General features: G+C 38.4%; 1 protein-coding gene across 4 annotated transcripts in view; it reads left to right on the plus strand.

Moving 5' to 3' along the window:
- Window positions 1-22,782, plus strand: part of arhgef10la (Rho guanine nucleotide exchange factor (GEF) 10-like a) — a 126,867-nt gene that overhangs the window by 20,764 nt on the left and 83,321 nt on the right. For 2 of the 4 annotated variants that reach the window (XM_041980749.1, XM_041980751.1), the window contains exons 4-13: window positions 4,318-4,478; window positions 6,565-6,660; window positions 6,755-6,885; window positions 8,097-8,192; window positions 8,907-9,015; window positions 9,992-10,092; window positions 11,731-11,808; window positions 12,529-12,708; window positions 15,045-15,161; window positions 22,068-22,160. In XM_041980749.1, coding sequence (XP_041836683.1) covers window positions 4,318-4,478; window positions 6,565-6,660; window positions 6,755-6,885; window positions 8,097-8,192; window positions 8,907-9,015; window positions 9,992-10,092; window positions 11,731-11,808; window positions 12,529-12,708; window positions 15,045-15,161; window positions 22,068-22,160 — 1,162 coding nt within the window. The remainder of the gene's footprint in view (window positions 1-4,317; window positions 4,479-6,564; window positions 6,661-6,754; window positions 6,886-8,096; window positions 8,193-8,906; window positions 9,016-9,991; window positions 10,093-11,730; window positions 11,809-12,528; window positions 12,709-15,044; window positions 15,162-22,067; window positions 22,161-22,782) is intronic. The other 2 variants (XM_041980750.1, XM_041980752.1) reach the window with 2 other exon arrangements.

Here is a 22,782-nt window from a genome sequence, read left to right on the forward strand (position 1 = left end):
TTCTGCACAGGTGTTAGCCTGTGTGTGTGAATGCATTTTCACAGAATGTGTATGTGAGTCAGCAAATGGCTGTTTATGTGAGTGCTTGCATGGGCTTAGGTGTGTGTTGTGTGCGTATGTGTAGTAAAGTAACTGTGAAGTCTTGGCAATTTCCCATGCAGGGAGATTTCTGCTGAGTACACATTTCCACGTTGGTTTAGTCAATAGTCTGGCCTTTTAAAGAACAGCTATCAATAGCACTTTCCACAATCTAGGTGCTAAGACTGTCAGCACATCCCTCAGATATGTCAGCAGTTTTAGAATAATGTTACCAAAATTACTTTTTGATTGTTATTGCAGAAATATGGGTTTTTTCTTTGCAATGGCAGCACATCAGCCCATCAGCAATTTGTCTCAAGGCAGCATTCCTATCCTATGAGTTTTATGTATTTGCAAGGTTCTGATACCAGTGTTTACCTCTGCCTTGTTTTTTTTTTTTTTTTTAACCTTTGACAGATAGTTTTCATTGAACTGATCAGCACCTTAGCAACGAAACGAAAGATACCATGACAACATGGCACTAATGTGTCTTTTCAAAGCTCTAACCTTAGAGAGAATCAATTTTCTTTTTTTAAACATTTTTCCTAAGCTTTACACTTTTGTCCTCATGAAGAAATTCATTTAAAACACCTTAAAGAAAACTTTATTTTCTACAGCTACTTTATTTGAAGACCTCTCACATCAGCTGTTCATTGGGGAGAGCTTTTAAAGCAAAACACAAGGCTGAAGCTGCAAAAGCATTAAAAACCATCTTGTTTACAAATATAATGAGATGCCACAGACTAAATGTTTTAAGTGCTGACTAACATGAATACAGTGTTTACAACATCTTAAGCAGCAACACATTAGTGGGCATCGTGGGAATGGGTCAATATGAGGGGTGGGCAGATGTTTATAGAGCAGATTGATGACCTGAGGACAAACAGAACTCCCACACGGTCAGCACAATGCTTGTGCAGTTTTAAAGAACAGCTTCTCCCAGGAGAGATTAGAGGGCAAATCAGGTAGAGCCCTGACATACTTGCTGGAGGAAATAGAAACAGATGGAAATGTGAGATTTGCATTCAAGTAGCTCCCACTTTAGGCTGTGCTTTTACCCTATGCTATGTCATTTGCATTGAAAAATTATTCCTTTCTCTCTCCTTGAGCTGTATGACTCACTAGGGCTTATAGGCTCAGATAAGTTGTGAAGGGGTGTGCAAAGATATGCCTTGATCGATAGTTACACTGCTGAAATCACTCAAAGCTGACATGAATGCGTGCATTCAGCCAGACAAGCTGTGTATCGCCATTGTTCTGAAGCTGCTCTTTTTTTTTCCACTCAGGCAGTTTTAATGACAAGAGATCAGTTTATCATAAGAAGTGTGTTGACAAATAGTTCTTTTTTTATTTTTATGTGGGTGGAGATCACTTTTGTCCTTTAGATGGAGATAAATGATTGTACATCATAGAGAATGCATCAGCGTAATACTGCACAGTCTTTTGCAGCTCGATGCTCTAAATGACTGCTATCAGCAGGTCTAATGTGACTTGCTGGCATGGTGTTTTATCTTCTTCCAGATATGAAGACATGGCAAAAACACAATCAGAACTAGCAGTGCATTATTTTAGTGCTTTAAGCTGTTTAGAATGCTATACTCACATACGTTTTTATATGTTCACGTAACTTTATAATTAATTCTGGACCTGATTGAAGTTACCATTTGAACAGATACTACTCATGATTGACATATCCCAATTTATCTCAAGTATTGGATCTTACCTATCAGCATGTTGTATAATAAAAATGGCTCTATCTGCTATTATTTCTGAACTTTGTCAGTGTTGGGTCCATTCCCTTGTCTTTCTGATTTATAACACACTGTTAAGCTGGCGCTGTTTCCCACCCCAGAAGCCAAAGGCTGCAAGATGTTTGAACACAGATAGTTCATTTCCATTGTTTTATGTGAAGTCTGCACAGCCTCCTCCCTACTGTTCCAAATGATGGCATTTTGACTGCATATTTACCTTGCTTGTTGGCTCCCATTCCTCTGACTGGCTGTTGTGGGAAATGCAATTGTTGCTCTGCTGTTAAGAAGAGAGGCAGATTTAATTAGCAGAGATGGGACTATCCCACATGTTGGATCCTGTCATATTATCAGTCATGTGGGGAAAGACAAAAACTCACTGGCAGCGTCAGCACAAGTACAGTGATAGCTGTGTCAACAAGATTTCCTCCTGTAATGTTTTGGTGTGTGTTGTTTATAGCTGGTTCTGGGTATGTTTTCATTCAAAAAGCCAGTAGTAATTATAGCATGTTGCAGGCATGGAAGATAACGACTTGAAAGTGCTCAGGAATAAGTTAAAGCTAACATGAGGCACTGTGTGTGATAGTATTTTGTTCATAAATGTATCTGTGGTAATGTTCTTGTAACAATACAAGCATTAGGTTTATGTTTAAAAGGAAAACTATTGTCTTATCTCTTGCTTTGTCCCTCTCTCTCCTTTTGTCCCTCTCTTCCTCCAGTAATTTCCTTTTGTGTTTCTTTGCTGAATCAGCCACAGTGTGGTTCAAAATGGCCGGTGTGTTTATATCTGCTTGTGAGTGTGTGATATGCATACTGTAAAGCACAACTCAGCTGCAACGTCATGCAGCATCCTGGAAGAAAAAGTTGTACTGTGTGGTTCCTCAGTCTCGAGACGCTGTTTTGAATATATGGCTGATTCAGCAAAGAAATACAGGACATTATCAGATAAAGAGAGAAAAAGAAGGAGAGATAGTGAAAGAGCAATAAATAAGACAAGAGTCAATATGGGACTGACTTTTACTGGCTGGAGAGAGCTCAGAGAAGAGACGGGATGCAAGAGGGATGTTGAATTGGCCTTCTTTAGACAGTAATGTGGCTTTAACCTCTTCTTCACAAGAGCCCCCTGTAGAGGGGGCAGCAAGATATAATTGCAATACAGAATATCTCTGGACACACTAGGAAGCACCAACCTTTATATGTAGCATACCAAAATCATAGACTTTACCAAGCATTGGCATCCAAACATCCAAAAAAACATGAAACTGTCCATTTTGGAACTTGTGCTAATTTCTCCACTTTAAACAACCAACACAAAGCAGAGACTGTTGATTACAAAGATGTCTTTCTCACCATTGTGTGACAAAAACTTAAAGCGTAACTAAGAAAAAAAAATCATAATCATTTTGCTGTTTGAGGTCAAAGACTTTACTTCACCTTAAAAAACTGTTCTGCAATGACTCTGCTTTTGTTTGAAATGAACCATGAAGGTCCTCGTAGTTTCCATGAAGATGAAAGCAGTTTATAGTGAAGTGTTCACTCTTTCTGTGGTAGACTATCTTCGGTTCGCTTCTTTCTGGATCCTCACAATGTTTCTAAGGTGAATGTGGGGGCTATACATCAATTCTCCTGATTCTCACGAGTGATAGTGGTTTTAGTAATTCTCACACTTCTGTACTAATCTCACATGTCTCAGCTTTCTTTTGAGATCAAGATTATACATAAAGCCCTTGAAGTTGTGAAGATAGAGCCCATTCATTTTGGGTATGTCATTTCATGCAGGAGGCAGAAAAATAGACCTTGTGAAGAATAGTTGAAGAATTCAGAACATTTTCAAATTTTCAGTTAAACTGAAGTTCTTTGAGAATCCCACATTCACACAGCCTGTAAAAAAAACCAAAAAAACAACAAACTAATAATAAAAAAGAATGAAAGGAATTAAAAATGAACTAAAAAGACATAACTAAGTCATCCAAAGAAATGTTAATGTCCTATCTAATTTCAAAGCTGTATTGAAATATACACATGGGTAGGTAATTGCAGTATATTTTTTATTCTGTTACATATTCAACTCTGTGAACAGGCATTAAAAGCTATCTTACTGTTCCCAATCTTTATCCGCTACCATTTCTAAAATGAGTCAAATGTTTTATTAGATTTTCTTCCAAACTATCCAATACAGAAAAAGACAAAAGGCACAAAGAACAAGGACTTGGTGGAGCTAAAAATGTAGCTTCCCACATGTGGAAAGAAAATGTTCCTATTTGCAAAAGAAAAAAAAAAAACTTCAAAGACTTCTTAATAATTTGAGAGCAGCAATATGTGTTCTGTCAGACTTTAGGGAGTGTGTTTTTTATGCTTGCATTGCAAAGAACTATTTCGACCCCCACCGCCAGCCACTCAGCCTCCCCTTCCTCTTACTGAAATTAACTTGTAATGAGGCACACAGCACTCAGTGTTAGTTTAACTGTGCTAATGTTTGGGTACCTTCCAGGGCCACAGCAGCAGCCGAGCCCGCTTCTTCAGCTTGTTGTGTGGGAGAGGAGCTTCAGGGGCTTCCCGTGGCAGCACCGACTGTGGAAACGTTGGCTTATACAGAAGACCACAGCAAAGAAAGCGTCAAGGAAAGTTGCGACTCAACGGACATTTCTAAAGGTACAAAACTAAATTACACTGACAGTGAACTGATGCACCTTATATCATAGTTAAGGGTTTCAGTTTCAGGTCGGAGATTAAACCTACAGTAACCCTGCCCTGGGATTCGAGCTCATTCCACCTATGTATTATAGTGTTTGCACTGCAGACAGATCTGATAGAAAACCAATTGGGCCTCCAGAGTAGCGTAAACAATACTGTGACTACACCATATTGACACTGGCAGTATAAATTGTATACCAGTATTTTGTTAGTACTACACATTGCATGCCCTGACCTTGATCAAAGGCGGCACAAACACCATATTACAAATCTATGGTCATCGTACAGCTCATTGATTACAACTGTGAAAGGCTACACACCCCATAAAGACACGTCCAACAATCACACACATATACACGCCCATTCATAAACATTGCAACACACATTTATTTTCTCTCGTGATTTGATTTCCACACAGACATGACATGAATCCAATTAATTCAGGATGAGGATCAATAGAGATCCATTTCCATGGGGAAAATTGCTTTTGGATTTCGACTCAGTCAGCAGAGCTGCTATTATTTGAAGGTGGCTCAGAAATGAGAGATGTAAAGGAGCCCTGCAATACTGCAACATTTTTTTTAATGTCTCTCACCTCTAATGCATTTTCACACACAGGCCTCTGATTTTACTCCAGCTGCCTGCAATGTAGTTAAACTGATCGAATAACAAAAATATATTAAAACTCATTTCCCCGGTATCTGAAATAAAAAAAAAGAAAAGAAAAAGGCGAGCTAACTCTGCACAAGGTACCACTTACTCTGATGCTAATGAGAAACCCTGCTCCTCAGTAAATGTTTTTGCACTTGCTGCTTTATAATTTTAGTCTTCAAACATCCGACTGCAGGATGTATTTTGCATAACATTAACCTGGCAGGAAGGGCAAATTGTTTTTTTTTTATCCTGACAGACTGTTTCTCTTTGACCAAATATACTTCAAATGGTTCATTGTGAATAATGATGTATTTCCCATTTGTAAAAGCAACCATATGCCTTCAGTGTTTGACTGTGTCATGTTACAAGGTCTTGTGACTATCTGACATTGATTTAACAAATTTCCCTTTTTGGTTTTTCTTTTCTATATCCTATTAGTAACACATACCAGTTATGACAGCATGTGGCTATGGATTGTCTGCAGTGGAACTGAGACTTACGAATGACTGAGTTTACCACAGCATTACTTTGTTGCTGGAAAAAAGTTTGAATGAGAGTAAAGAATTCGTGCTTTGCTGCATTAGAAGGAACCAACTATACTCTCAAGAGGACAACCATTTCGCAGATGTGCTGATAGCCCAAATCCAGTTGTTTTCTTTTATATTCTGAATCTTTTCTGAATGAAGAACAAGTTAACAAAATGTGTGAAGCTAATCCTCTTTTCTTAAAAGAAGAAAAAAAAGTCAATTTTTCACATCTTCAAGCTTGTGTTCAAGGTCATTTGGAATTTCAGCTGCAATAATCTGACAGCATACACATCTCTAGCCAGATTAATTGAAAACAGTTATTGTTGCTGTTCAGGGTTTAGAAGAAAGTGTTGTAGACAAATCACAGTTTAAATCCAAATCAATAAAGCTCACTGAAGTAAATTAGGCTGAAACACTCTGAAAGCAGTTAATGACAAATCCTGCCAAGCGTGGAGATAGAACGGGTCAATAGCTCAAACAAGCTGGATACAATCATGCTACGTCAAATGGACAAAGCCATTAAAGCCACATAGACAAGAGATGTGCCAGATTTGCCACAAAAGGTAGACCCTTAGATGCAAATATGAGTGTAAATATAAAGGCTGCACGAGGCTGAGAGATCAAGCTAATTTGTTCTATTCTTCTTGTCGCCAAAGATTCAGGAAATAAAACATTGTGTCTGCATGTTTTTTGTGTGTGTGAGTGTGCTTTTTCTCTGGAGTACAGCAAGAGAATAATCCAACAGGAAGGGTGAGCATCAGACTGTAGGGAGATTAAAGATAAAACAGACACCCTGCTTTTCAATGTAGAACATGTACATGTACTTTGATGCCACTGCTTGTCTTTCTTTTTGTTTTTGCCAGCTTTGTATGTGTCTGAAGCTGAATCACAGGCGGCGCAGGCTTCAGAGGTCATCTATGATGATGTTCCAAGTGAGGAACCGCTCTCCCCCGATGAAGGTCAGTGGCTGGAGAATCATGTTCGCTTTGACTGTTTGTCCGGTCATGACTCTCGGTCTGCAGCCTCTGATGTATTATATGTTTGTGTGCTTAGCAGATATGATCTACGAAGATGTTCAGAGAGTCAGCGGTCCTCCGGAGGCAGACAATGGATGGAGCTCCAGCGAGTTTGAGAGCTACGATGAGCAATCCGATAATGAGGCCAAGCTTCCTTCAAGAAGCAAGGTAGACTATGTGGGGATGCATTCCTGATGTGCACAAATTGTCTTCTCTGTCTGTTTTCAGTGCTATCATGACAGACCAGGTTGTTTAGCTGGTTGGTTTGCAGCACTTAAAACAGAATGGAGGAGAATGTTTCATCTGCTGCCCCTCTTGTGCAGAGCTCTTTATTAATGTATAGAAGTGGAAGAAAACTGTAAAGAACATGAAAAATGTATAAAAGGCTGTCTAGTTTTATAGTATCATTGTGGGATGAAAGTAAACACGAGGCGTTTGGGTTTGAAAAAGCCTCAGATCTCCTTGCGTCTTTTCTGCCAAGGATGCTGGCAATCACTGATCTGCTCCAGGGTGTGCTTCTTCCACATGATGGCACTGTGTGCATTGTGCTGCCTTTTTTCTTTATGCTTCACCAGCTTTCAGTGTGCATCTCCCAATGCAGGCTTGAAGAAAATTTGTAGTTGAGTCATTATTAATGTATAGATTCCTACCTACCTTTACATACATTTACATGTGCAATGTGCTTTGCATGGATATAACTGTTTCAATCCAAGAGAGTCCAAAGGTAAATCAATTCATCGAGAAAAGGGAGACCAAGGGTTAAAAAGAAAAAAAAAAAAAAAGCATCTTGAGGTGGGATGGAAAATGAGTTTCATAAGTAATTACAGAGAGGTGTGGTGTGAAAGTCCCCCCACAGTTTTGCTCCTTTGGCAGGTTTGTCTCAAGCCACTGAACAAAAGGAAGAATTCAGCTGTACTGGCTTAAGAATTAATGAAAAAGAGAGACTATTGGCCCTGCAACATTTTTCAGCTTGCACAGCCTTCATCAGAAACAACTTTGTTTTTAATTAGTTTCGCCCAATTAATTTTTCACCAAGCATACCTGAAGTTCTCCTCTTGTTTGAGGAACCTGGGAGAGCTGCAGTAGAGTTTGCTTATTTAAAATTAACTACCCTGAACTACTTGCAACCACTCCAATCCCTGTATGAATCAGTGGCCATCAGTCTTACATGTCGTAACCCCTTTGACCAAAGCAGTGCTCCAAGCTTGTTCTCTCCGTGCTGGTGATTAATTCCCACTGTTGCACAGCTTCTTTTGCCTTGATCATTTTGCTTCAGTTTCCCTTTTCTATTTCCTTTTCCACGCTTCTCCTCCCCCTCCCCCCCTTTGGCTTTTGTGGCTAAATACAACCCCCATCTATGCCCTGCCCACCCCCTGTAGCTCTCTCCTGAAGTACGTCGGCTGAGGGAACGGTGTGCCAGGACCAAACGTGAACTGGCCATGAAGCTGTCTGGAAAGCACTACTATGACATCAAGGTATCTCTCTGGCAGCAAATAAACACAGATATGTCAAACTATTTCTCAGCAGATCTGGAATCACTCTGCCACATGTTTACCTGTAAGATTGATGATCATCTAAAGCTGATATACACCATCTGGTATGTTCAGCTGACACAATAGCTGCATGGTCTCTCTGTGCCATCCTTCTTAACTATTCCTTTGCATTCTGACTTTGCTTTGAGACTATCGATTTGTCTGTTGGCCCTTTTCCATCATTCCCTGCCTGGTTTAATATCAAGGCACATTATGAAACACATCAATTATTAAATAATAGTCTGCGCATTTACTTCCATAAACATTTATGACCTACTTTCCTGAAGTAACATCGTTTAAAAATACTACCACCCTGGATATATTCTGGGTCTGTGGAGTCTTGTTGCATGGCCTCTGTGATGTTCAGGGTGGAGTTTGTGGTCAGCTGAATTCTCCCACACTGAGCGAAGCAACTGATGTGGATCTCCCTCTCTTACCATAATCTTTCCATGATACGCTCACAGACTCTCTGATTAGAAGGCATACAGCGACCCACAGGGAGTCACAGATGGTGAGACTCATGATGAGCCTACTGAGTGCCACTTCTCTCCGTGTCGCTCTCCAGAGGAGCACCGTAGGTTATCAAGTCGCCACAGCATGGCACTTTCCTGCCGCTCTAATGCTCCTTTGTTGTTTCTGTGTGCTCCTCCCAACAAGGTTCAGCAGCTCATGAAGGCGGCAAGAAGCGGAACGAAGGATGGGCTTGAACGCACCAAAATAGCCGTCATGAAGAAAGTTCCCTTCCTGCAGAGAAAAGATCAAATGGGTAATTGAGGAAAATTCTGTAACCTCTGTCATTCTTTGTCAGTTTTCTTTTGTGAATAAAAGTTTGGCTATTTGTAGTAACTGATGTTTTGGAATTCCTCACAGTGGACACTTTGAATTACCGGCAGATGCTTGGGTATACGTATAGCCAAGCAACACTGTTTAAGATAGAGTTAAAAGTCTTACTTTTTCTTAATGCAAATCCCTCCAGGGAGGAATGAAAATGCTGATTAGATCCGTCTTCTGTCTGGCAATATGGCTGAGTAAAGTTTCTTATGTGTCAGAATGGATGGAGCACCCAACGTGGTATCAGATAGGTTGTGTTAAAGGAACCCTTTACTTAACAATAGAAAGGGATTAGCATCCATTAATGGAGAGTCAAGCAGCCTCATAAACCATAGATACCAGCCCAAGCCTCAAACAAATCTCTAAGCCATCACAAAGAGGTAAAGAGGACAGTGCAGCTATTTTTAGGTATTGATCGAGGGAAATGTGCACAGCATTGTATTTCTTTTCCTCTGTTATCATTCCAAAGTCTTTAATTGGAACAGTGGAAGCTTCTGGTATCAATGTCTTTACGGCTATGGGTGAAGTGGGTTTTTATTTATTTATTTTGGATCCGTCGATTGCCTTTGTGCCAATGCAGAGATGAGAGTGTTGGGTTGTGTTTGTGCTTCCTTTACTCCTACATAGATACAGTATTGTTTTGAATTTATTTCCAAAGGCTTCTCTGCCTCTGCCTGTTTCTCTCCCCCTCTGTCTTTCTCACACTTCCCTCTCCCTTGCTCTCTCCTTTTCTTCAGGGAGTTTGAAGTTTCTTCATTTTTTAGAGGTAATAAACTTAGTTTGTCACAGTGTGACTCCAGTTGCTCTGAGATCTGAAGGCTGCTTTTCTCATTCTATGTCCTTGGTGCACACACTTATTGAAACACACAAACATTTTGTATGTTTCTTTTTTTCATTTCTGAAATCTACAGAGGAGGAGGACGATGCCGGATACCTGGATGTGGCTGTTTCAGAGGTGAAGCATCCTCCCCCACAGCTGAGCCCCATGCCAGAGGGGCTGACCAGCCACCAGGTGTGTAAGACACCGCCTGAGTCTTGTGTGTAAATGTGAAATATCTGTAATGGTTCACATCTCAGAACCTTGGAATCTAACTAGAGAAACTAAAATTGGGAGATTTCAGTGTTTCTTTGTGCATGTTGTTGGAGGGAGACTCGCTGCAGTCTTAGCATCTAACTTTAATCAAAGTGATTGAATAAGAAGCAGACAATGACTGACAATGAACCTCCATTTAAAAACAAATGGGACACAAATCTCTGTCTCCTGTGTGCAAGTCCTATGAGTTATACTACAATCAGTTATCCAACCCAATCTAGAATAAGTTATTTAACTTTGTATGAGATGAATGCAGGTCAACAGGAAACAATAGGAAGAAGAAGCTGCATGTGGTCCACATTTTGTTTCCCATGAGAGCACCTTTGTTATATTTATTTATATGACTATTTCTTAGCGTAGCCTGCACGAGAGCTTTATTGATGTTATCTATTACCAGAAGAGCTGGGATGTGTGTCAAATTGAAAATATTGCAAAGGTAACAAGTTGCATCGTTTTCTGAAAATGACTTTAGTATCACATTCCAAAAAAAGTTAGGACAGGTCGACATGATCAAAGAGCTGCATCACAGAGCTGAAGCCCCGAAGAGCCCCGTTGTTGTGTGAATGTGTGTGAAAGTTGTGTGATATCTTATTCTTTCTAGATATAGGCTTCAACACTTTAACTGCTTTGAACCTCGTTTGTCATATTTTTGTTTTATAATGCAGTAAAATTTTTCATTGCACTGCAGGCAGGCAAGTTTATTGCCTGGAATCTTGAACTGCGGAGCCGTCACATTGCTACATGTGCAGAATGTAGTTTAGCATTGCTTTGGGGGAACATAAGCATCTATGGATGGCAGCACAAGTTAAACAGAAACCTCTACAGTTACCAGTCAAAAGTTTGAAAAGGCCTTCCCATCAAATGCAATGGGTAGGTGTGTCCAAACTTTTGACTGGTGCTGTGTATTGTTCAACATTAATGGTGCCTTCACAGATGTGCAAGTTACTCATCATATGTTCACTCATACACCCACATCACATCCTTGCTTTGAACTGTGTGGATAACAAGTCTGCAGTATGCATGGTTTCCAAAAAGATGTTTTCATGTGATTCATCAGATGCAGGATAGTCTTAACTTGGACTCAGTCCATCTTAAATTATCGTTTGTCCAGAAAAGAAGGAGATGTTTCTGGATTTTACTGTTTACTGTATGTTTTTTTTTCATAGTAAGGAGGTTTTTAACTCTTAATTTGAAGATGCATCAAACATTTAACTATTCTTTACACATTAGCCTTGGGATAAAAGTTATCTTTTGTTATTCTGTATTTTTACACTTCTGCATGCTTTAAACACCTAACTCTGTTTTGAAAAAAAGTTTGTTTTATACCAGCTAGAACAGCTGCTTTCATGTCACAGGACAAGCAGTGATTCAGCTCTCAGATGGAGTCCTCTTTCAAACTGATCTCCTCTTCTCGGAGTCTTTTTCTCCTGCGACTAACGCCTGATTATAGTGTAATCCATCAACCTGCACCATGCTTAACTGAAAGCACGCCACATACCACAGCCCAATCATGTCCTCTTAGAGCTAGATTTCCTGACTGATCTGTTGTCTGCGTAGGTTGTCAGACGCCATATCCTCAGCTCCATCATCCAGAGCGAGCGGAGCTACCTGGAGTCTCTGAGGAGAATCTTGCAGGTGAGCTGCTTAGTCCTCTTGCCCTCTTCTGCCATATGCAATATCTTCACAGTTTAGCAGTTATGAGTTAAACTGAAAAGAGAAGCAGAGATATCCATCAAATTATCAAGGTGTCTCTGCATAAATAATGCTGATAAAACATCTGTGCTGCTTCTTTTTTTTCTCTTCTTTTTGGCGTCATGCTGATGCTGAGAAAGAGAGACTGTCAGGCTTGCTCAGGATGGGGTGCTGCCTCTCCTCTTTAATCTTTCTTGTTTGAAAGAAAAGGGAGACTTCTTATCTCCTCATCACAGAAAAAATAAGATGAGCACCCACTGAAATGGAATTAACAGCGATCAATGGCTGCCTTGTGTGCTGCAAAATCTTTCATTGTCAAGATACAATGTGCTGCCTTTGTTATCAAGTGACATTAATGTGCATGATGCTTGGTGGGGTTCAGCTTTTTTAAAGTTTCTTTTGTTACAAGAGCAAGCCAAGTAGGAAATGCAGTGTTTCCAGACATAAAACAAGAACACTTGAAAAAGCTACACAACACAATTCAACACTGAAAGGTGATAACTGTCATTACTACTTCATAGTGACTGAGTTGCCATCCCTTTTCCTCAACATGATAGTTATTAGAAAATGATTAATGTGTATTGCTGAATCCCCTTAAGCGTTCACGTGTGTTCATATTCACAAAGAAATATCTAAGTTATATGTCTTTCACAATCTCACCAGGAGTACCACAGACCATTGATGGAGGCAGATCCACGCATCCTGAGTCCAAGGAAGATCCGACCCATCTTCCACCGAATCAGAGAGATTACACAGTGCCACTCCATGTTTCAGATTGCCCTGGCATCTCGTGTGGCTGAGTGGGACAGCAATGAAAAAATCGGAGACTTATTTGTCGCCTCAGTTAGTGTGATTTTTATTTCTCCATGAAATAGCATTGAAACTAGCCACTTACTGCCCATTTCATTCTTAAACACTGCATAGTATTTTATACTGGGTCATTACTTATTTAACAAATACTAAGCCAAAATGCAAAACTAGTGTGTGAAAAGCTAAATACACTCTGACTTCTTCTACAGACATTGAGAGAATATGTAAAGGCAAGGTGGCGGCAATCAAATGCGCTTGATTAATTGATCATTAATATGCGTGAGCAGGTCTATAAAAGCAGATGTTTTGGCAGTTTGCTGCCCTGGAGCATTGTGTTAACACAATGCCGTGGAGGACAGATCAGCAATGATCTTGGAGAAACAATAGTTATGAGGTCATTCCTAAATGATTTGAAGTTCATCATTCAACAGTGAGAGAGATTATTTACAACAAAACATTTAAGGTGGCTACCAGTTTTCTCAGGAGAGGATATCCCAGTAAGTTCACCCCCGGGGTTAGACCATGCATGTTCAAAAAAATTTCAGGAGACTGTTAGGATGTTAAATGTTGAAGTTCATGACAGTATAATTAGAAAAATATTGTACAAGCATGACTTGTTCTGAAGGGCTTCCAGGAGATAGCCTCTTACTTTTAGATAGAACATGGCAGCATCGCTTAGGTGCAAAGTTGCATCTGAATAAATAAGAAGGCTTAAGGGACATTTGGGGAAATTAGACAGAAGTGGAGATGTTTGGTCATTATGCACAGCAACATGTTTGGTGTAAACCAAATACAGCATATCAACACAAACATCTCATACCTACTGTCAAGCATGGTTGTGTAGGGGTGATGATTTTGAGCTGTATTGCAGCCACAAGACCTGGACACTCTGCAGTCATTGAGTGGACCAATAAATCCTTCATGTTAACAGTATGTTAAGCCATATTTCAGACACAAAAATCTTGTGTAAAACTTGCAACAGAGCAATAATACAAACCACAGCAGCAATTCTCCCAACAGAAAAACTGAAAAAGAAAAGAATCAAAGTCTTGTAAAGATGCAAAGTCCAGACCTCCGCCTGACTGAAATAGTGTGGTTGGACTTAAAAAGAGCTGTGCATAAGCAATTTATTGAAAATCTCCATAAACTTAAGTAACACTGTAAAAAGAAGAGAACACAAAATATCCACAATGATGCAAAAGACAGATAATGTCATACAGAAAATGATTACTTCAATGTTTAAAGCTAAAGTTGGTTCTACAAGCTACTGAATCATGGGGGTGTACTTGATTTTCCACTCACTACTTTTCTATTTATTGTTGAGTACATGATGACGCTGTAATATTTTATGTGTTCTTGTTAATGTTAGATGACATTTACTTATTTTAAAACCCAGTAAGTACCAGATTTTTTTTTATGCCTTGACTCATAAAATCTTTTAATTCACTGATGGTCTTTTTTTTAGATGACTGTGCACTTAATGTTTACTCTTTGTGTCTAAATGCCATCCACATTTCCACATTCTGGGAAGAAGTGGTATATTTTAATTGCATGTGGTCACAGAGCTCTGATGAGCAAACATGTATATTTCATGTATATGAAACCAAGTAGAACTGTAATGAATATCTTAACCGCATCCAGTGCTACATGTTAGATATGTGTTTGCAGTGTTTGGTGATTTTATGGCAGTGTTCAGTGTGAGGTTTCTTTAGTGAGCTTCTGCAGAGCACTCACTCATATGGTCCGCTCATTATTTGCCTATTAGAGGGGCTAGTTTGACTCTCTACTCTGCTGGCTATCAAAGTGCTGTTCCATTGATATGTGACCAATGAGGCCTCATTGGCCAAGGAAAATACTAGGACTGTGTTCAACCCTCATTTTGCAGCCCTTATTTTTTTATATGGTAGTGCATTTTGTACCTGCAGGGCTTGTGATAATATCTGAGAGGAAGGGTCCTGAGGGACACTCAGAGCAGAAGAGGGTAAATTCTTTTATGCAAATTGCAAGTTTCCTATTACTTTTCACATTGTGACTATCAGCTCATTGGTGAAGGTTTAATTGATGTCAGAAAATTAATATTTTTCACACATCCACCTGTCACCTACACCCATGCAATTTTTTTAACCTCATGCTTTTTTGTTAAACTTTATAGTGACTTGTGAAGGGTAGTTTGCAAATAATTAATAAGTAAATAAATATTTTTAAGCACCTAGGCATGATACTTGCACAATTCTCTTGTCTTTCCTTTTACACCAAAGTTACCCTTGTGTTATGTCAGGGATGATGATTGGGGATGATACTGTACTATGGAGACATGATACAGTATCTTATTGTGGACCTATAATGAATTGTGCTTTTTGTTCCCACAGTTTTCCAAGTCCATGGTGCTGGATGTGTACAGTGATTATGTGAACAACTTCACCAATGCTATGGCTCTCATTAAGAAGGCATGCATGTCCAAACCAGCTTTTCTTGAATTCCTAAAGGTGAGAAAACTAAAAAGTTTGAATAAAATCTTAAGTTTCTAAGGAGCCACACAGTTAAAACTACCTGGTTCACATTATTTAGGGCCCTGTTGTTTTTCAAAAACACTTGTGACCATTTATGTCACTAACAAATGACTAATGTGGCTAATCAGCAGTGGAAAAGTTTGACCCTCTTGACTAAAGGGCTGAACCTTTTGGTTTTGGCTTGCACATATCATCTCAAGGGGCTTTTACTCTGTAAGAATCTGTTCATTTTAATGGCATTGGTCTTTTTTTCTGACCATTCTTTGTAGGAATTCTGGGCCCATTGTCCTCCTGAGAAGGCCATTTCAGTCCTGATTAAAATTATTGGCAGCCTACATTGAAGCTGTAGAATTTTTTATATTTTCAGAAGTTCAGAAAAAACAATTTTGTAACAAAAGTTTTTTTTAAAGAAAAGATCAAAAATGGTTGGATTAAAAAGCAATAAAATGTGCCCTAAACTCAAATATTAATATTATTTTGATTAAATTAAATGAATTCCTCAAAGAAAAGGAAAAACCAAATGATTGTGTGGTTAATTATTAGTGTTCATGTGACTTTAGCCAGTAACAAAGAGAATTGTCTTTAAACTTTAGAGATGCTTTCAGGATTCTGTGCTTAAAATAAACTAAGTGAAATAGGTCTTTGAAGAATTAAACAAGTTTTATTAGGAAAAACAAAAGAAAACATTGCAGAAAAAGAGCTTAAAGAGCTTCAGGCTGACCTTGGAGCAATCTGGAAATATGATTTCAAGCCGTACTGTAACACATTTGGTGAAGGTCAAGGAACTGAACTACTTTTTCTTTTACCTTTAATTACCAGTTATTCATTAGCCGCAGTTGCAATGTGGCTGTAGCTCAGGAGGAAGATCTGATGTCGGCCAATTGGACAGTGGTGGTGGAAGTACTCAACTAAAAGTATAAATAAAGAGATAAAAATGTATGCTAGTATTGAATGTGCCATTCTAATTAACACTGATACAGATGATGCTACTGATAAGACTGGCAAAATCTCATAGCAATTATTTAAATGTTTTTATTGTGTTTACCCTCTGAGATACAGTTCACACTTGAACTTATGAGTCTGTGAATCAGATTTTTTTTGTTTGTTTGTTTTAGAGGTGACCTGCAGAATTAAATGCTGTTAACAACGTAATATAGAAGGCTGACTCAGGACAACAAAAATGGGCTGGGAGTCATATGAGGCCACCCCAACTCTTATACTGCACACATATGCTCACGTAGAAGTGCACACACACACACACACACACAGCCTAAGAGTTCACCAAAGCTCATTATTCTATGTAGACCAACATTTGAACAACTATAAGCCACCAGTCCAGAGCTTTTCTCTCTTCTACTCTCATTAAAAGACTCAATACAACAGTCTCAGCAGGACTCCATTATTCATATCATGATATTATGTTAATCTGAAACAACACAATTGTGTCATTTTGTCATCAAATAATTTAGATGTCAATTTACCATAAATATAATAAGTTAAAATCACTCTTTGCTTTAACGTTAAAAACAAGAAGTGGTCAACAGCAACTTCACCCGATGTGGTTCATCTAACATTACAAATGAAAAAGTCGCCTCGACTTAGATAAGAGACGTTCTAACCTTAATAGGGGTTCCCAAACTTTTTCAGGCAGCAATCTCCTGTGGATGTACAGTATGTTTGGCTCAGCAGGACCCACCACATATGTAATGCAGTACAATAAGCCATGGTGTCATTACCATGTAAACAGAAACACATCCACAAACACACACTACATATGGAGCTGTGAATAGAAACCTCAGACATCAAACACGTTGGACCAGCTTAAGCTGCAATCACATCATTTACAACCAGATAAATACACTGAAAATCTGATCAAGTCAAAAAAATTCCCGTCAACGGTATTTGACCTAATAATAAAATGTTCCTCTCTGGCATGGTTTACAGCTCTTTCTGAATTGGACAAGGACAGATGTGGATAGGATTACATGTGCAGACAAGCATAGCTGAGCAGTCTTAGTATGAAAATATGCACCTATCAGTTTAACAGCACATGATATTAACTAAAATCTTATCTTCAATACCAGGAACTCCCCTCCTGTATATTCAAAGTTGGAATATCCAGTAACTTCTCTGTTTGGGCTGATGGGAGATAAAACAGTAAAGCCACAAACCACAGCAATATTTACTATAAAATGAAGTTTTGACAGCAGTAGTACCAGGGTCAATATTACAGCTACATAAAAAGGGCCATGGAGAATCTCAACAAGTGATCATCATGTTATGTTCAAATAAAGCTTTACAGCTTGTAACACACCAGCCGTCTCTCCTCCATCACCCATTTATTAAAGGGTAAATTCAGGTGATGGTCCCTCTCTGCTCCCTCTTTCATGTTTTTGTTCTGATTCCATTTTGCCACCACGTTCTTCTGACTCAGAAGCTCTGCTCTGTCAACCATTCACTATTACATAAATGTATATATTAGAAGTGGGACTTTAACACGTTAATTACGATGAATTAATTTGAACAAAATTTAATCGCTGTTTGAATAACGAGCAATGCGGAACGTTTGTCAGTGCATAAGTTTCTGGTACACCGAGTATACTGGTGCACACCTCAGAGCTGAAAAACATAAGTAGAATAACAAAGTAGGCTACTTGCACTTTGTAATAGTCCACCACTGCAATTGGAAGGTTGATGGTGTGTTAGTGTGTGTGATAGAGTAAAAATAAATACACTGATAATTACTGCTGTATTAGTGAGAGTGTGTATGGGTAATTATGGTTTTCAGTGTAAAAAAAGCTTTGAGTGGCCAAAAAGACTAGAAAGTGCTACATAAGTACAGTCCATTTACCTGCAGTGACTGACTGTATCAAAGGAGTTATGAAATCATGGGATTTTAAGGCTATTTTCGAAGTGAAATGTCTGATGCAGTGACAGAACACCAGGTTTAAAACATACAGTAGGTCTTGAATCTTTTAGCAGGACAGTGACCTGTAGAACTTGTTCAGCAGCAAAAAAGAATAATTGAAAAGGCCAGCAACAAAACCCGAGCTGAAGTCTATTCAAGTCTTATAGAGAAAGCTGAAATCTGATACTTTAGAAATTCCATTTCCACTTTCTCTTATCATCACTGAGTAGTTTTGTCCAGCTACACACTTCTCACCCACTGTAGTCACTGCAGGCAATACTCTGCCTAACTTAGCATAGGGTCTAGTTGTAGCATGATGGTTAATGCAGAGGCTTTGTGCAATGCTGCTGATGTTGCTTGGCAACAAATGCACATTTACTCAGAAAGGTTAGTGACACTCCCAGAAACACAATTTACAATAGAGATTCAAAAGTTCCATGATTTGTACTGTAGATCTCAGCTATATGCAGGTCTGTCGCTAGTGGGTGGATAGCACGTCTATGGTCAAGTAAAACCTCTTTGTTTGGACTATAAATGACATGTGCTAAGTAAAAAAATCAACACCTTTGTAAGCTTTAAGTCAGTGTGCAGAAGTTTTAAAATAATTATTATAGAATATTAATTTACTGTAAATAGCCGAACAAGTGAGAGATTCAATTTTCATAAAGGTACAAAGTTAAAGATGTCACCTTATTGATTTTTTTAAGCAAAATATTACAGTTTAGTTGATGTCTTTCTCTTTTTTAGTATTAAAGGCGAAATAAGTAGCATTAACACCTAGTGTTTCAAATCAGATTCTCCAATGCTGATCCTCGTCTTATTTCGTGTGTGATGTTTTGATTTTTTTTTAGCAGGATGCCGAGGCTTTTTAGGTTTTTCTGAAACTATTTCTGGTCCTCTTTTTTTACTAGCTTCCATACCTGCACTGCTGCTCTTTTTGCTGACATAAAATACCAAACACTGGCTGTTGTTGTTTGGCAACCGTGAGAAGTCGCATATGATTGGTTAAGGAACCAGGAAGTAGGAAAGAGCTACACAGTGCACCGAAGTTATTCCGTCACGTAACTCTTACTTTGAAAAGAGAAAAACTTGACCAAACATTGTTGATGTAGACACAGATTGTTTATAGGGAAGCTTCCTTTTATTCCTGGAAACAAATTAAAACATTTTAAATTATTTTTACAGAAAAAAATTGTAATTATTTAGCCTTTAAAAAGAGGGGAATGCTTAGAGACAAATGTTTGGGCACCCTACGTAGCTACTACCACGCTGGTAGCCCTAATCTTGCATGTGGTGTTTTTTTAAGTTCATCCAGAGATTTTCAGTTCTGTCTTTGGGCACCTGAAAGGACCAAAGTAAAACCTACAGATTACATCTCTGTGGGAATTGCTTATTTTAATTTTCAGAGTGCTTAGAGGAGCCAAGTGTGCTGATTGTTGTGACAAGGTTACAGCAGTCTGAGTATTTATGAAGCCTTTGAATTTGAAGTACTTGATATTCTCTTGCTGTGATTGTATGGCTATAACTCTAACAAGCTGATTAAGGTATGAAAAAAGTTATTTGAAAACTCAAATAGCATGTGCTGTTTTCACTGTGAAAATGTACAAAACAAAGATAATATATAAAATTTGCTTCCGCTGGGGAAAAACAAATTTATACAGTCGATCCTCTAGTAGTTGTCCTATCAAAAGAAACAGATATTTTATATGAAGCCTTTTTTACACTGGCCAACAAAACACACCAAAACTAACACCCATCCACATCTGACACATGAATGCAATAGGTTTGTGTTTAAAAACCTACCAAACACAATTTTTGGCACATCTCACTTTTCTTTACTTTAACACATTTACTGACCATAAGGCTTCACACTGAGGCTTTTAAACTGACAACTTGCAGACAAAAAGAGAGGAGATAAATAGCTTTTACCTGACGATTGACAAGACAAGACAACTGGCAGCTCAATCTCGCTCTTGCTGTGTTGGGCTGACGTCTGTGGTCCAGTCGGAAATAATGAACTAGCCTATTTATCTCCAGAAAAAGCGATTATCAGAAACTGTGCTCCAGCACAGCCTGCAGCATTCAATATAATGGCATCCTTTTTTGTTGTTGTACTTACAGGCTTTTCCACTGGGAGGTAATGATAGTTACTGAACCAGATCTGAATGCACTGCAGCCCCAGAGAAATTGAGAGCAAACACGATGTCACTTGTGATAATAAATTATTTAACTTGGTTGTTTTAGAAGGTGAATGGTCATTTATTTTAAAAAAAATGTGTGTATAAAAGCAGCATAAAGGTGCCTATATTTTTGTATGTCACTTAGTTTGCAGCTTGTAGTTTCAAACATATTTAACTGAAAAAGTCCATCATGGACCACTTCCTCTATAGTGAGTCATTCTTCACCGCAGCTAGTTGTTCTGGTGATTATAACAGGCAATAACACTATGAACTGAGAAGCTTCCTATTATGCTCTGAATGAGGAGTGAACTTATGCTGCAGTCATGTCACGTGAGACATTGTTTTGTTTTGTTTTTTTTGTTGTTTTTTTTTATTTCATCTTTCTTATCAAGGTTTAACTATTGAGCACATGACTGCCTTCCGAAAGAGAAGATAAGGATTCTTCTCTAAATATAAAACTGCTCTCACCTGCAGCTGCTTCTGCTTGACACCACTCCAGCATTTCTTAGTGTGCGGAGCTAGAAAAAACCCATTTGCAGTGAAATCCAGACCTGTGAGGAGTGGTGGCACAGGTTTAGATCGGTGCACCTCGAATGATTATATGAGTCCACTCACAGCTCACCTTTGGTTAAAAAGGTTTCCTGTAGGAGCCAATTTGTATGTGCATTTGCCTAACAATGGATCAGAAAGAAAAAAAATCACTGAAAATGCTGCTTAGTCATTTTTCACTTCTTGGATTACCTTTCAGTGAAGTCATATTTCAATTCTTAGAACTGCACTTCCAATCTGAAAGATCATTTTTGAAATTTTTGAGTGTGCGTGGCACGTTTACGCCATCTACGTACATCCTGCCCTGCAATAACTGTAAGCCTCTGGAAAGAAAATGTTATCTTGATGGGCATGTTTGATGACAATACAATATTGGTATAATCACATATCACACTGCCTTTTAATCAAGTACTCTGGCTCTAATTGGTTTGGATTTTATGATACGCATGCAGTATATGACGATCAATGAGAGATGAGGTCTAACAATGTGAAAATGATGACCAAAAAGAAGAAGAGTTCATCAGCCATTTCAATCAGTTTGAAAGGTATAAGATAAGTTTAGATGTTTATGATTTTATCTGACTGCTTCATCAAAGACCAGAACGCATAAACTAATGACCCGTATTTCTAATTTAATAGCAGAATATAAATATCAACCCAAATAATCTTATAAACTATAACACAATAAATTCTACTCAGTTTGACAACATAAAAATGGGCTAACAGTACCTCAGTAAAATGCATATTTAAAATAATATAAAAGCAGTTTTTCTGTCAGCTGTTGCATTTGGTTTATCTTTGTGTCAACATGGAATATTTTAAAACGTATATATATATATATATATATATATATATATATATATGAATTTCTTTCCTCACAATTATTCTAAGCCAGCCTCTTCTGCCTTCCACACTTTTAAAGATATGTTTTATTATACCTCTTCATACTGTCATCATGGCACAGACTTAACCTTGCTTTGCAACGATATCTCTTCCTGACCTGCGCCCACAGTAATACATCAGACATAACTCACTCAAAAAAATTTCCTCTTTTATAATCTTGCATGACTAACACACCTTGATTTTCACGCCTTATCCACCCACTCACACGCCTACATGAGGTCTATAGAGACAAGCTCTCCTACTTAGGTTGGAGTAACATATTTTTCTTCCTGTGACTTCCTATGTAACTGACTATATGTTATGTTTCTTTTTTCCTTTTTCCTCTTTCTCCTGTGATTCCAGAAGAAACAGGCATCCAGCGTTGACAGAATCACTCTGTATGGCCTGATGGTTAAACCCATTCAACGATTTCCCCAGTTCATTTTGCTCTTGCAGGTATTAATGTCATTCATGTTACTGTCATTTCCACATGCTAAAACACTAAAGCCAGACACATAAACAAATAAACATATTAAACTGCACGGCTGCAGAAGTGATTACAGGTTTGAACTTATCCAAACAAACAGAAGTTGTACCTTAATATTTTTATACAAGGGTTAGAGCTTTAAAAGTAGTATCAGTCTTTCATATTATGGTTTTATAGCCTGACATCCACTTTCTATTTTGAGAAAAGATTTGGATTTTAGCTTGACTTGCTGGATCTGCAGTACCTCATTTCATCCCTCAGTAAGCATTGATTATCCATGAATTCAAAAGATAACTTATGAATGCGAATCAGGCCTTTTCCTCCAGCCTAAATTCAATACTCCAAAGAGGAAGTGTCTGTATTTAATCATACATTACAGGAGAATGAATCTGAGGGCAACAAGCTACATTTGAGATACTTATCAAGACAAGAGCAAGCATTAACTCATTATTTTTGTTACAAATGACCGTGTTGTAGAAAACAGAGGAAATCATTAAACCATTAACAGTTTGCTTCATGTTTTTAAATCAGTGCCTGCACTTAAACAGTTCCTGCAAAGAAAATTGGATTATTAACCTTGTTAACGCCCCC

The sequence above is a fragment of the Melanotaenia boesemani genome, chromosome 3, assembly GCF_017639745.1.
Source record: "Melanotaenia boesemani isolate fMelBoe1 chromosome 3, fMelBoe1.pri, whole genome shotgun sequence".
Classification (NCBI taxonomy): Eukaryota; Metazoa; Chordata; class Actinopteri; order Atheriniformes; family Melanotaeniidae; genus Melanotaenia; species Melanotaenia boesemani.